The 13,339-nt window shown below is 41.2% G+C and overlaps 1 protein-coding gene across 1 annotated transcript in view; it reads right to left on the bottom strand.

The window, feature by feature from the left end:
- The window catches only part of LOC140212452 (adenylate cyclase type 2-like), a 507,180-nt gene that overhangs the window by 176,024 nt on the left and 317,817 nt on the right, over positions 1-13,339 (bottom strand). Inside the window, exon 5 of the mRNA XM_072283265.1 lies at positions 853-1,002. Within this exon, the coding sequence (XP_072139366.1) occupies positions 853-1,002 (150 nt within the window). The remainder of the gene's footprint in view (positions 1-852; positions 1,003-13,339) is intronic.

Consider the following 13,339-nt stretch of genomic DNA (forward strand, 5'->3'; position numbering starts at 1 on the left):
CTACCTAAATGAAGCTGAATGATTCCATTCAAATGAAAGTCTGTACTAGATTTATCAGGTATGGCTGATGTTAAGTCAAGAAGTCATAGAACATAGAACATAGAAAACCTACAGCACAATACAGACAAAGGGTCCTGACAAAGGGTCTCGGACCGAAACATTGACTGTTCGTTTCCACGGACGCTGCCGACCTGCTGAGTTCCTCCAGCATTTTGTGCGTGTTGTTTTGACCCCAGCATGTGCAGAATATTTTATGAGCACAATACAGGCCCTTCGGCCCACAAAACTGTGCCGAATGTGTCCTTACCTTAGAAATTACCTAGGCTTACCCATAGCCCTCTATTTTTCTAAGCTCCATGTACCTGTCCAGGAGTCTCTTAAAAGACCCTATCGTTTCCACCTCCACCACCACTGCTGGCAGCCCATTCCATGCACTCACCACTCTCCGTGTAAAAAACTTACCCTTGATATCTCCTCTGTACCTACTTCCAAGCACCTTAAAACTACGCCCTCTTGTGCTAGCCATTTCAGCCCTGGGAAAAAGCCTCTGACTATCCACACGATCAATGCCTCTCATCTTGTACACCTCTATCAGGTCACCTCTCATCCTCCGTTGCTCCAAGGAGAAAAGGCTAACTTCACTCAACCTGCTCTCGAAAGGCATACTCCCCAATCCAGGCAACATCCTTGTAAGTCTCCTCTGCATCCTTTCTGGTTTCCAGTAGTGAGGCAGATACAAATTATATGGTGGAGGTAACAAAAACACATTTGTTATCTCCACCCAAATTTCAAATTTTGAGGGAGATAAGTAATAGTATATTGAAAAGTCAGGTATGGAATATAAATAGTTACCTGTTGACGCTTTTCAAATTCCAGCTTGATACGTGACTTAATGCAGTTGCATGTGTCTTGATATGTCTGCTGTAGAGCGAGTTCCATCAGATGCTTGTGATAGGCTCCTGCCAGATTTCCACAGATGAAAATGATGACATTGGCCAAAATCTGGGAAATACAGTAAAATTTTTGTTAGCTTTCACTTGACATAAATATTTAAAGAGTCCATATTAAAGCTTCTCCTTCCAGTTTATAATTACACTTGCAGTAGAGTAAATTACGGAAAACTTAAAAGCAGAGTTCAAAGTACCAGATTAGTGGCTTTTCTGCCTTTTCCGGTCATTTGAGAGAATTTTCTGGTGGAAACATTGTGGTAGAAAAACAGAAATGGCAAGGCATGCCTTCATTCCCATAAGAGATACTGGCAATACTAATCTCTGTAGAAACTGTACATTAATGGGTTTCTGAAAGACCCTTCTGAGTTACATTTAAAACTCAAACTGGCATCTCACACAACAGAAGTTGTATGTGGGAACTCATCACCAGGAGCATTCATCATACGTGGTCTAGATCAGGGGTTCCCAACCTTTGTTACGCCATGGACTCCTACCATTAACCGAGAGGTCTGTGGACAGGTTGGGAACTCCTGTTCTCCATAAAAGCTCAGAAGGGCGAAGGAGGGGCAGTGATGATGCTCAGACTACAATAGAGGGATAATCTAAGTTTAAGGGACTAGACTTCAGAAATAGTTTGAATGGAAATAGAAAACAATAAAGGGAAGAAGTCACTTGTGGAAATGATGTACAGTAACCATATTATAGGCCAGAGTATAAAAATATAAAGGTAAAAATAATAACTCATTTTAATTCCACTTCCCATTCTCATTCCGATTTGTCCATCCATGGCCTCCTTCACTGTTGGGATAAGGCCACACTTAGGGTGGAAGAACAACACCTCAATATTCTGTTTGGGTATCCTCCAACCTGATGGCATGAACATCAATTTCTCAAACCTCCCAGTAATGCCTCCTCACCCTTCACTATTTCCCATCCCCTTGTCCCTCTCTCATGTTACCTCCTGGCCCGCCCATTGCCTCCCTCTGGTGCTCCTCCCACCGCCCCCCACAATTTTTTTTCTTTCTTCCATGGCCTTCTGTCTCTTTCACCAATCAACTTCCTAGCTCTTTGCTTCATCCCTCCCCCTCCAAGTTTCACCTATTGCCTGGCTTTTCCCTTCCCCCCCCCAACACCTTTCAAATCTACTCCATAGCTTTTTTTTCTCCAGTCCTGCCGAAGGGTTTTGACGCAGAACGGCGAACGTACATTTTTCCATAGATGCTGCCTGGCCTGCTGAGTTCCTCCAGCATTTTGTGTGAGTTGCTTGGATTTCCAGCATCTGCAGATTTTCTCTTGTTTGTTAAAATAATAGTAGTCCTTTTGCATGATAAAATGGACTTGACTTCATAATCTATTTTGTTCAGATTTCACGCTTTATCATTTACCTGCACTGCACTTTCTCTGCAACTTTTACACCTTATTCTCCATTGTTATTGTCTCACCTCGCTCTCACTCAACGCACTGTGTAAAGATTTTGATCTGCATGACCAGTCTGCAAGGCAGGCTGTTCACTGTATCTTGGTGCATGTGGTAACAATTCACCAATATTGATACTATTAATGGGAGTTTGTCAAAAGGGTCTAGTGATATTCTTCGGCAATTATAATCTATATATCAACTGGTATGGTAGCTTCAAACCTGCCAGAAATATAGTACATAGCTAGATTGAGTAGAGAGAGTATAATGAGAAAAAAATGTGAATTTGTCCATTTAGATTAGATTATGAGCACACTCAGTCCTCGTTTACTGTCATTTAAGAATGCATGCATTAAAAAATGATACAACGTTCCTCCAGAATGATATCACAAGAAAACACAGGACAAACCAAGACTAAAACTGACAAAACCACATAATTATAACATATAGTTACAACAGTGCAAAGCCACACCATAATTTGATAAAGAGCAGACCGTGGGCACGGTAAAAAATAGTCTCAAGGTCCCGATAGACTCTTCATCTCACGCAGGCGGCAGAAGGGAGGAACTCTCCCCGCCATGAACCTCCAAGCGCCGCCAACTTGCTGATGCAGCACCATTGGAAGCACCCAACCGCAGCGGACTCTGACTTTAAATAGTATGTTATCAAAATGAATTGCATTTACGGCGCTCTGAGATGCAGAACAAACTGGGTGTCTTCATGCTTGATTTGCAAAAGGGTCGTATGCAGGTAGAACAAAAAGTCCAGAGTGCTAATAGAATGTTGCTGTTTATTGTGAGGGGAATTGAATACAAAGGTTGAGAGGGTACTCTTCAGTATTTATTTATTGAGATACAGCATGAAACAGGTCCTTTGGGCTGCGCCACCCAGCAATCCCCTGGTTTAATCCTAGTATAATCATGGGGCAATTTACAATGACCACTTAACCTAATAACTGGTACATTTTTGGATTGTGGGAGGAAACCAGAGCACCCGGAGGAAACCCATGCGGTCATGGGGAGAACATACAAACTCCTTACAGGCACCAGTGGGAATAGAACCCACGTCGCTGGTGCTATAAACCATTGTGCTAACTAGTATATTATAGTGCCGCAACATGGGGTATTGGTAAAACAACGTTACTAGTCTCCTTATCTCAAGAATGAAGCCGTTTAGAGAGGTTTTACTACTTGGAATGGGTAGTTTGTCTTATGTGGAAAGGTTGGACAGGTTAGGCTTATACAGACTTAGCCTTCTGCCAGATCTCTTCCAATTTACTAAAAAATATTCAATACATGTAAGCTGCTGTTGACATCACTTCCTTTTCCTTTAGAAAACAGATTCAATTTATTTGGGAATTGTATTCCCTGAACTTTGATTAATTTATCTAATATTTCTCTTCTTTGTTTTATTACAGTAATATCATTCTTCTTTTCATCTATTGACATTATGTACATGATATACCTCTCTGTTAGTTACTGAAGCAATTATTTAATGTTTCTTCCATTTTGCTATGACTGCCATGATTTTATCTTAGCCATTCTCATAATCCAATCTCAACTTTCCTCTTTTTATTTATGTGCCTGCAGAATAATTCAATATTTTGTTTAATATTCCTTGGGTAATTTAATTACAAAATGTCTCCTTATGTTCCTAATTGGTTTTTGACTTCTCAAATTTCTTTTTATCTTCTTTTTGTAGTCTCTTATTCTGGACATAAATTTGGTGTATACCTCTTAACTTGATTTTTCTATTATACCTTGGAACATTGAGCTTGTATTTATTGGGATATATTTTCATTTAACTCTGTAAGATGCCATTTAAATCTTTCCCACTATTTGTTGTCCAATGCAACATGTATGCTGGCAGACCAAAGAGGAAAAAGACTATTTAAATCTTGTAATTAATAATCTGGTAAATGAGGGGTCATGAGGAAAAACTGTACATAATATGATGGACGTTCTTATAAAGACTGGAAGTGTTCTGAAATCAAGGCCTTAAGCTTAAACAAAGCAAACTAGGAAGGCATGAGGTGTAAGTGGGAAGTTGATTGGCAAAAGGGATACAAGGCTGGGGAAGGGGGAGCATCATAGGACGGAAGGCCTTGGAAGAAAGAAAAGGGGAGGGGAGCACCAGAGGAAGATGGAGAACAGGCAAGAAGTTATAGTGAGAGGGAAAGAGAGAGAAAAAAAAGTAAATAAATAAATTAGGGTCTCCTTGCCTGTTCTCCATCTTCTTCTGGTGCTCCCCTCCCCCTTTCTTTCTTTCTTCCAAGGCCTTCCATCCTATGATACTCCCCCTTCCCCAGCCTTGTATCCCTTTTGCCAATCAACTTCCCAGCTCTTGGCTTCATCCCTCCCCCTCCTGTCTTCTCCTACCATTTCAGGTCTCCCCCGCCCCCTCCCACTTTCAAATCTCTTACTACCTTTTTTTTTCCCCAATAGTCCTGACGAGGGTCTCGACCTGAAACGTCAACTCTACTTCTTCCTATGGATGCTGCCTGGCCTGCTGCGTTCCACCAGCATTTTGTGTGTGTTGCTTTCTCAGATAGGTTGCCTAAAAAAACTGTTGCACTCAGACCACTGCTTTTGTCACTTTCATACTTTCTCTGAGAAACATCGCCCTTCCTTGGTCCAACATGTTTTCAAACCTGAGACACAGGGGTTGTCACCAACACCTGTTTGCCCTCTGTTGGGCAATGTTTCATGGAGTTCAGCGTGGAGACAGTTGTGGCATCATCCAGAATCTCTCTTAATTCACTTTCAGATGGCTTCATTGCAGGGGATGTGGTGTGCAAATGGTGGATGGATTTCCAATCTGGTTGTAGTTGTCTCAGTAATCTTGCCCCCACAATGTTGGTCCTCCTGTTTTTACCACATACCAGCTCAATGTCATTCCCTCAGGAGTTATCTCTCCTCCAGTGTAAATTCTTAGTTAGATATCTGCAGGCTTCAGTCTAGTATCTTTGAAATGCCTCTCAAAGTCATTTTGTGGAATGACTGAAACAAGTGAATTAGTGTTTAATTCCATTTTAATTAATTTGTGATTCACTTCTGGTGTAATCCATATTGCTTGTCTATTGTTAATTTTACATTTTAAGTCTAATGGCAACACAGTCCTGTATCACTCTTAGCATTATCAAGTTTTTAATCAACATGTTCGGATTAGTGCTCCTTTTAAAGCTGAAACTTGACTTTTTCGCTTCCCTATGCAGTCTACTTATTTTTGTCTCCTCAACACACCCTTTCTTTGTGACATATTTTGTTACATTTTCTGTAAGTTTCACCTTTAAACCTGCATTTGTTTGGTGTATGTGAGCTCCTGCCACAACGGTAACACAATTTGTTCAGCCAGGCAGGTTCCTGAGTAGATGCTGCAATTTTGTTCACTCTCACCTTCATTACTGACTGCAACTCAATTGCAACTCAGTCTACGGTTTCTATTGAAACAGTGATTTCAATTGCCCTTTTAAATGTAAGTTGTCTCTCAGTTAGGTGCCAATTTTGAATGTTTTCTTGTAAGATTCCACAAACTCAATGACCTCAAGTCCATCGCCAAACTGATAATCCTCAGACATCTTCTTCAAATCAGCCAAGTACACCAAAATGGACTCCCTTTTGTTTTTGACTCTGCTTATGAAACCTAAAGCATTCTACAATCAACAATGAATTTGCTTCTCAGTGTTCCTGCACTACTTTGACACTATCAGCAAAGCTCATTTGGTTGGAACAGTCAAACTTCTAAGCAAATTGTACGACTTTAAACTCAATACACTTGATAAAATTGACATTTGCTTCTCATTAGCTATTTCATTTGCTTCAAAATTCTGTTTCAATAGCTCAGTATACATGAGCCAACTACCCGTTATGTAATCAAACTAGTCAATTTTTCCGACATAACCTGCTATTTCATCTTTCTTTTATGATTATTGGCACTCAGTACTCACTCCTTATGAACCAACCCATGAATTCTTCCGTTTTATGAATTAAAAAAAAATTCGACCATGTCTTCCCTTATGAAGAATATATGCTGTGTTTCTTTTTATTCAAGTTTAACAACTTGTACATGCTGGGCTATATATTTTACTCGACGTTCCTCACTGCATTTTTTTTCTGGTTTGTCCATCTCACTGCACTTCAACAGGTCGATAACCATCTCGGTTTTGTTTTAAAAGATACCTCATTGCCAATGTTATACTTTGTAAGTTCAAAACATTAAACAAGTTGAAAGGAAGACATAGGAGTTCGAAATGTTGGGTCTATATCAATATATATTAATGACTTGGATGAGGGAATTAAATGCAGCATCTCCAAGTTTGTGGATGACACGAAGATGGGCGGCAGTGTTAGCTATGAGGAGGATGCTAAGAGGATGCAGGGTGACTTGGATAGGTTAGGTGAGTGGGCAAATTCATGGCAGATGCAGTTTAATGTGGATAAATGTGAAGTTATCCACTTTGGTGGCAAAAACAGGAAAACAGATTATTATCTGAATGGTGGCCGATTAGGAAAAGGGGAGGTGCAACGAGACCTGGGTGTCATTATACACCAGTCATTGAAAGTGGGCATGCAGGTACAGCAGGTGGTGAAAAAGGCAAATGGTATGCTGGCATTTATAGGAAGAGGATTCGAGTACAGGAGCAGGGAGGTACTACTGCAGTTGTACAAGGCCTTGGTGAGAACACACCTGGAGTATTGTGTGCAGTTTTGGTCCCCTAATCTGAGGAAGGACATCCTTGCCATAGAGGGAGTACAAAGAAGGTTAACCAGATTGATTCCTGGGATGGCAGGACTTTCATATGATGAAAGACTGGATCAACTAGGCTTATACTCGTTGGAATTTAGAAGATTGAGGGGGGATCTGATTGAAACGTATAAAATCCTAAAGGGATTGGACAGGAATTGCAGGAAGATTGTTCCCAATGTTGGGGAAGTCCAGAACGAGGGGTCACAGTTTGAGGATAAAGGGGAAGCCTTTTAGGACGGAGATTAGGAAAAACTTCTTCACACAGAGAGTGGTGAATCTGTGGAATTCTCTGCCACAGGAAACAGTTGAGGCCAGTTGATTGGCTATATTTCAGAGGGAGTTAGATATGGCCCTTGTGGCTAAAGGGATCAGCGGGTATGGAGGGAAGGCTGGTACAGGGTTCTGAGTTGGATGATCAGCCATGATCATACTGAATGGCAGTGCAGGCTCGAAGGGCCGAATGGCCTACTCCTGCACCTATTTTCTATGTTTCTATGTTTCTAACTTCGGGTTTACTTTTAAGTGAGGCGTGCATATATCACGTAGTAGCATGATAACAGAAGCGATTCACGCATTTAGTTATATAATCCGTAATTAATTATTTAAATGAACAGGAATGCTTCATCAACACACACACACATACATATACGCACATATACAAGGTTACTCAAATATTATTGAAACATTAAACGTACAACATCAAGTGCTGCTGGGACTTAATAAGCAATGTAGACCCACTGGAAATATTCTGACCAATCTCCTCTTCGGGACTCAGACCAACCTGAAGGCAGCTTGTGCCTAAGGAATCGGATTACACCTATTTTCAGTCGATGAACCTTTTGAAATTAGTTCTGGAGCTAAATCAGTTCCTCCTCCTAAAACAAAAATCACCAAATGAGGGAAAATCAGGAAAAGGGAAGTGTTAAGAGAGACAGGGATCTACACAGTCCCCAAAGGGTCCACACTCACTTCAGCTTTGCTGCCAAAACTTTGCAATCAGTGAGTGTCTTCTTCCCCTTCAAGCATACTCTCCATGGCATTCAGACCATAAGATATAAGACATAGGCCGAGAATTAGGCCATTTGGCCTATCGAGTCTGCTTCATCATTCAAATATGGCTTATTTATTATTTCTTCTCAAACCTATTCTCCTGCCTTATGCCTGTAACCTTTGACAGCCTTACTAATCAAGAAGTAATGACTAATCAACCTCCACTTTAAATATACAAGAAGGGTCAGAGCCGTCTCTATTTCCTGAGGAGACTGAGGTCCTTTAACATCTGCCGGACGATGAGGAGGATGTTCTATGAGTCTGTGGTGGCCAGTGCTATCATGTTTGCAGTTGTGTGCTGGAGCAGCAGGCTGAGGGTGGCAGACACCAACAGAATCAATAAACTCATTCGTAAGGCCAGTGATGTTGTGGGGATGGAACTGGACTCTCTGACGGTGGTGTCTGAAAAGGGGATGCTGTCCAAGTTGCACGCCATCTTGGACAATGTCTCCCATCCACTACATAATGTACTAGGTGGGCACAGGAGTACATTCAGCCAGAGACTCATTCCACCAAGATGCAACACAGAGCGTCATAGGAAGTCATTCCTGCCTGTGGCCATCACTCTTTACAACTCCTCCCTTGGAGGGTCAGACACCCTGGGCCAATAGGTTGGTCCTGGACATTTCCTGGCATAATTTACATATTACTATCTATTTATGGTTTTATTACTACTTAATTATTAATGGTGCAACTGTAACGAAAACCAATTTCCCCCGGGATCAATAAAGTATGACTGTGACTATGACAATGACTATACCCTCGGCAGTCACTTGTGGGAATGAATTCCACAGATTCACTACAGCCTGGCTAAAGAAATTCCTCCTCATCTCTGTTCTAAAAGAATGTCATTTTTATTCTGAAGCTGTGCTCTCTGGTCCTAAGCTCTCCCACTATTGGAAACATCCACTCTATCTAGCCTTTCAATATTCAGTAGATTTCAATGACATTCCCCCTCATTCTTCTAAACTCCAGTGAGTACAGGCCCAGAGCTAGCAAACACTTTTCATACATTAAACAACAGCAGTAACACACACCAAGCCCACCATAGGAGGAAAAAGAGATTGCAGTGGAATGGCAAAAAGCTCAGAACATTGGAGACACCTCTCATATCATCAATTCACCTTCTCAAGCAACCACTTTTCCTGTTCCCCATAGCCAACTATCCTGGTTCCTTCTTCAATTGCCAACACTAGTGTTCCGAAGCCATCTAGGGTAAAAGTTTCTGTGTAGATTGAAATTGAAAGGACGGTTTACAACAGTCAGACTGCAGCTATAGACAGGAAATTGAAATGAAGCCCTGGTTATGGAAACCTGCTTACAAGGCCATCAACGCGGACAGGCATAAAGATGTTTAATTGGATAAGTATATGTCATAACTGATATTTGTAACGCTATTAAAATTCACAAAACAAAAGCAACTTCAAACATTTGGGGCATATGACATGCAGTAGTCAGCATGCAGAGATCAGTAGCACTAATCTGGCAGCTGATAACATTCAGCGTACTTTGCAATATCTCAGACTGAAAGGTAATTTATTTCATGCCAGCATACGCAAGAAAAAAAACCTTAACTGTCACTAGACATTGACTGAGGTTTATCAATTAAAAACAATAGTCTCAATGTGCTGGAGAATTCGATTGTGAAATAATTTGACTGATGCGATAACTGCTAATCTGGTGATGGCTCAGAAGTCGATTCTTATATGAGATTTCTTCGGTTCTGTTTGGCCTGCACTTGTAATAATTGTTAAGGCAATCTGGATGGGAAGCACTATAATTATAGGTGAGAAACACAAGCGAAATTTAATGGTAAAATGAGACAGAAAAGTCATGGCACGGTAGTGTAGTGGTTAGTAACGCTTTATAGTGCCAGCAAGCAGGGTTCAACTCCCATCGTTTTCTGTAAGGAGTTAGTACTTTCTCCTAATGACCATGCAAGTTTCCTCAAGGTACTCTGGCAGCCTCCCACATTCCAAAGATGTTTGGGTTTTGGATAGTAAGATGTGGGCATGTTATGTCGGCATCAGAAACATGGTGACACTTGTGGGCTGCCCCCATTTCATTCTTGGACTGTGTTGGTTGTTGATACAAATTCGACACGTTTCACTTCATGTTTCATTGTACATGTGACAAATAAAGCTAATCTAATCTAAGCCCCTCGGGGTCAATATCACAAATGACCTGACTTGGTCCAACCAAGCAGAGTGCACAGCCAAGAAGGCCCACCAGCACCTTTAACTCCTGAGAAAACTGAAGAAATTTGGCCTGTCCCCTAAAATCCTCACTAATTTTTATAGATGCACTGTAGAAAGCATTCTTCTAGGGTGCATCACAACCTGGTATGGAAGTTGTCCTGTCCAAGGCCGAAAGAAGCTGCAGAAGATCGTGGACACGGCGCAGCACATCATGCAAACCAATCTTCCGTCCTTGGACTCACTTTACACTGCACGCTGTTAGAGCAGTGCTGCCAGGATAATCAAGGACACAACCCACCCAGCAAACACACTTTTCGTCCCTCTTCCCTCTGGGAGAAGGCTGAGGAGCCTTAAGACTCGTATGGCCAGATTTGGGAACAGCTTCTTTCCAACTGTGATAAGATTGCTGAACGGATCCTGACCCGGATCTGGGCTGTACCTTCCAAATATCCGGACCTGCCTCTCAGTTTTTTTGCACTACCTTACTTTCCATTTTTCTATTTTCTATTTATGATCTATGATTTAAATTTTTAATATTTACTATCGATTTGTAACCTAGGGAGCAGGAAGCGCAGAATCAAATATTGCTGTGATGATTGTACGTTCTAGTATCAATTGTTTGGTGACAATAAAGTATAAAGTAATCTAATCTTCAATAACTGCTCAACTAACTCCAGAAGGCCCTCTTTATGCATGTGATCTTACACAACAGGACTTGGTGACAGCGGTAGCCAAAACTCATTCTCTGAGGCCTCCATTCATCAGGGTTGACCATGGATGTTGTGTCCCAGCTTTCTGGGTACACAAGCCAGGGCAGTACGATATGGAGAGCAAGCTGCTGCCCATGTAGCAAGCTCCCCCTCTCCACACATCTGATGAACCCAAAGGAACGGCAGAGACTGATACAGTTTGGTACCAGCAGCATCGCAGGAGTTGTCAGTCAACATTGAACTCAATGTAGGCCTGCCTTAGGGATTCCAGTTCCGGATTTCTCCCTCAGGGTTTACTCCCAAAGCCTTCCCCATGAGTGGGTATAGCTGCAGGGCAGCAGAGGCTTGAGATCAGAGTTTTCCTTCTCCTAGATGAGCTGCCAACCACAGCTGACGAGCCCCATCTGCCTGAAGCGACTGGTTTTTAAGGTGTCAATAACCCGCCTTTTCTCTGTCTCCTGCCAATAAAAACTGTTCCGCCAGGTTTAGTAGCTAAGCCACACATGAAGGCCAGGAGCTGGGCTTGGTAGTCGGAGGCTAGTTGAGGCACACACTATTGGGAACATTTAATAGGTAGTGGGAGCTCGTCTCCTTTCCCACCCCCAGCTAAAACAACCTTAAGGAAGCAAAAACTCACTGGCTAAGCAGAAAAGCATAAATTTGCATTGATCATATCCATTTGCAGGAAACAAATTTAATAGACTGAACCATGAGCCCTCTCCCTCTGAGACGTCATTAGTTCTTCCTTAAGCAATGTGATTAGGAGCAGGTTGTTGCCAAGAGAACATCAGGAGTGCAAACGTGGTTTGTGCCCAGAAGTATACAGGCCAGTCTCTTCATTGGTGCATTTTCAGCTGAAAATGATCATTAGCACAATCAGCTCCAGGTCAAAACAGTTTTAGATTCTTAAAAATATTGCTACACAATCCAATTTATGAACTACATTTTGCCTGTATTTTGTTTCCACTATGAAGTAGATTATCATCTATCTCTGTCCACACGGATTATGTTTCTTCCTGCTGAAGAATGTATCACATTTTTTTACAGCCTTTGTTTTTTTTCTGATATGTAAATGAATTGCTCTACAGACTTTTAATAGGAATTCCTTTCACTATTTCGAAATCGTCTTTATACATTTTGGTTCCATTACGCATAATCTACCCTATCAGAGCAAACTCTTGGGATGTTCAGAATCTGTAATTCATAATTCTATGTAAGCCCCAATAGTGCCTTTTCAGAAAATGATGCATCAAATGAAAGATTCATTAATGAAAACATAACTTGCATGTTCTTTCGAAGAAAGATGATACAAATATGCAAACATCCGGATCAGTATTGTAATTCATTCTATACAAAATGAGGAAATCTGAGACTACAAAGCAGAACGATATGAATACTTTATGAATATTTTTGCATGCATGAAAAACAAAGGCTTTAAATCAAGAACTGATGGCTGAACAGGTGATTTCATCTTCTAATTCTCAAATTACTTAGATAATAATGTTCTGAATTCTTACTACCAACAGGAAGCTTCACCTGCTGGCTGGCAATGTCATAAAATTGTGTGAGCGCTATTCACAATCTTTTATTTATTAAAAATAACTAGCAGCTTTCTTGGACTAGCACAACAGTGACTAAGTACATCTTCATAAAGTACATAAATAAAAACAGAAAATGCCAGAAACGCTCAGCAGGTAAGGCAGCACCCACGGAAAGCGAAACAGTTAATATTTTAGATTGGATATCCATCATCACAGTTCTGATAAGTAGTTCCAGACCTAGAATGTTAATTGATATTCTTTCCACAAATACTGCCTGACATAATGTTTCTAGAATTTTCTATTTATTTCAGATTTCCAGCATCCGCTTTTTTTCATTCTGATGTTCACAAAATACAGTTGTCTTAAATCATGATAAGGATTTGTAATTTGAATTTTATTCCTCCACACAGTTAAAGAGCTCAGCAAACTGTTGTTCCCTTATATCATCATTTCTATAATTACTTACTACCCATTATGCCATTGGAGTTTGGGACAGCAATGAAGCTCCTCCATCTCTGTCTGTCCATGCCGTCGCACACAGATATAGGAGGATTCCTCTTCTGTTTAGGTAACAATTTTTTTTACCAGTCAGGGCTGTTGGTCCTGAGCTGAACCCCTGAACCTGGAGGAGTGGTAGACCTCTCTTAATCCGGCCTCTTACCCTTGGACCTGTATGGCATGAGTGACCCTACCAAGAACTAAAGCACAAGGTCCCAACTCCAGCCAAA

Source organism: Mobula birostris, chromosome 19, assembly GCF_030028105.1.
Source record: "Mobula birostris isolate sMobBir1 chromosome 19, sMobBir1.hap1, whole genome shotgun sequence".
NCBI lineage: Eukaryota > Metazoa > Chordata > Chondrichthyes > Myliobatiformes > Myliobatidae > Mobula > Mobula birostris.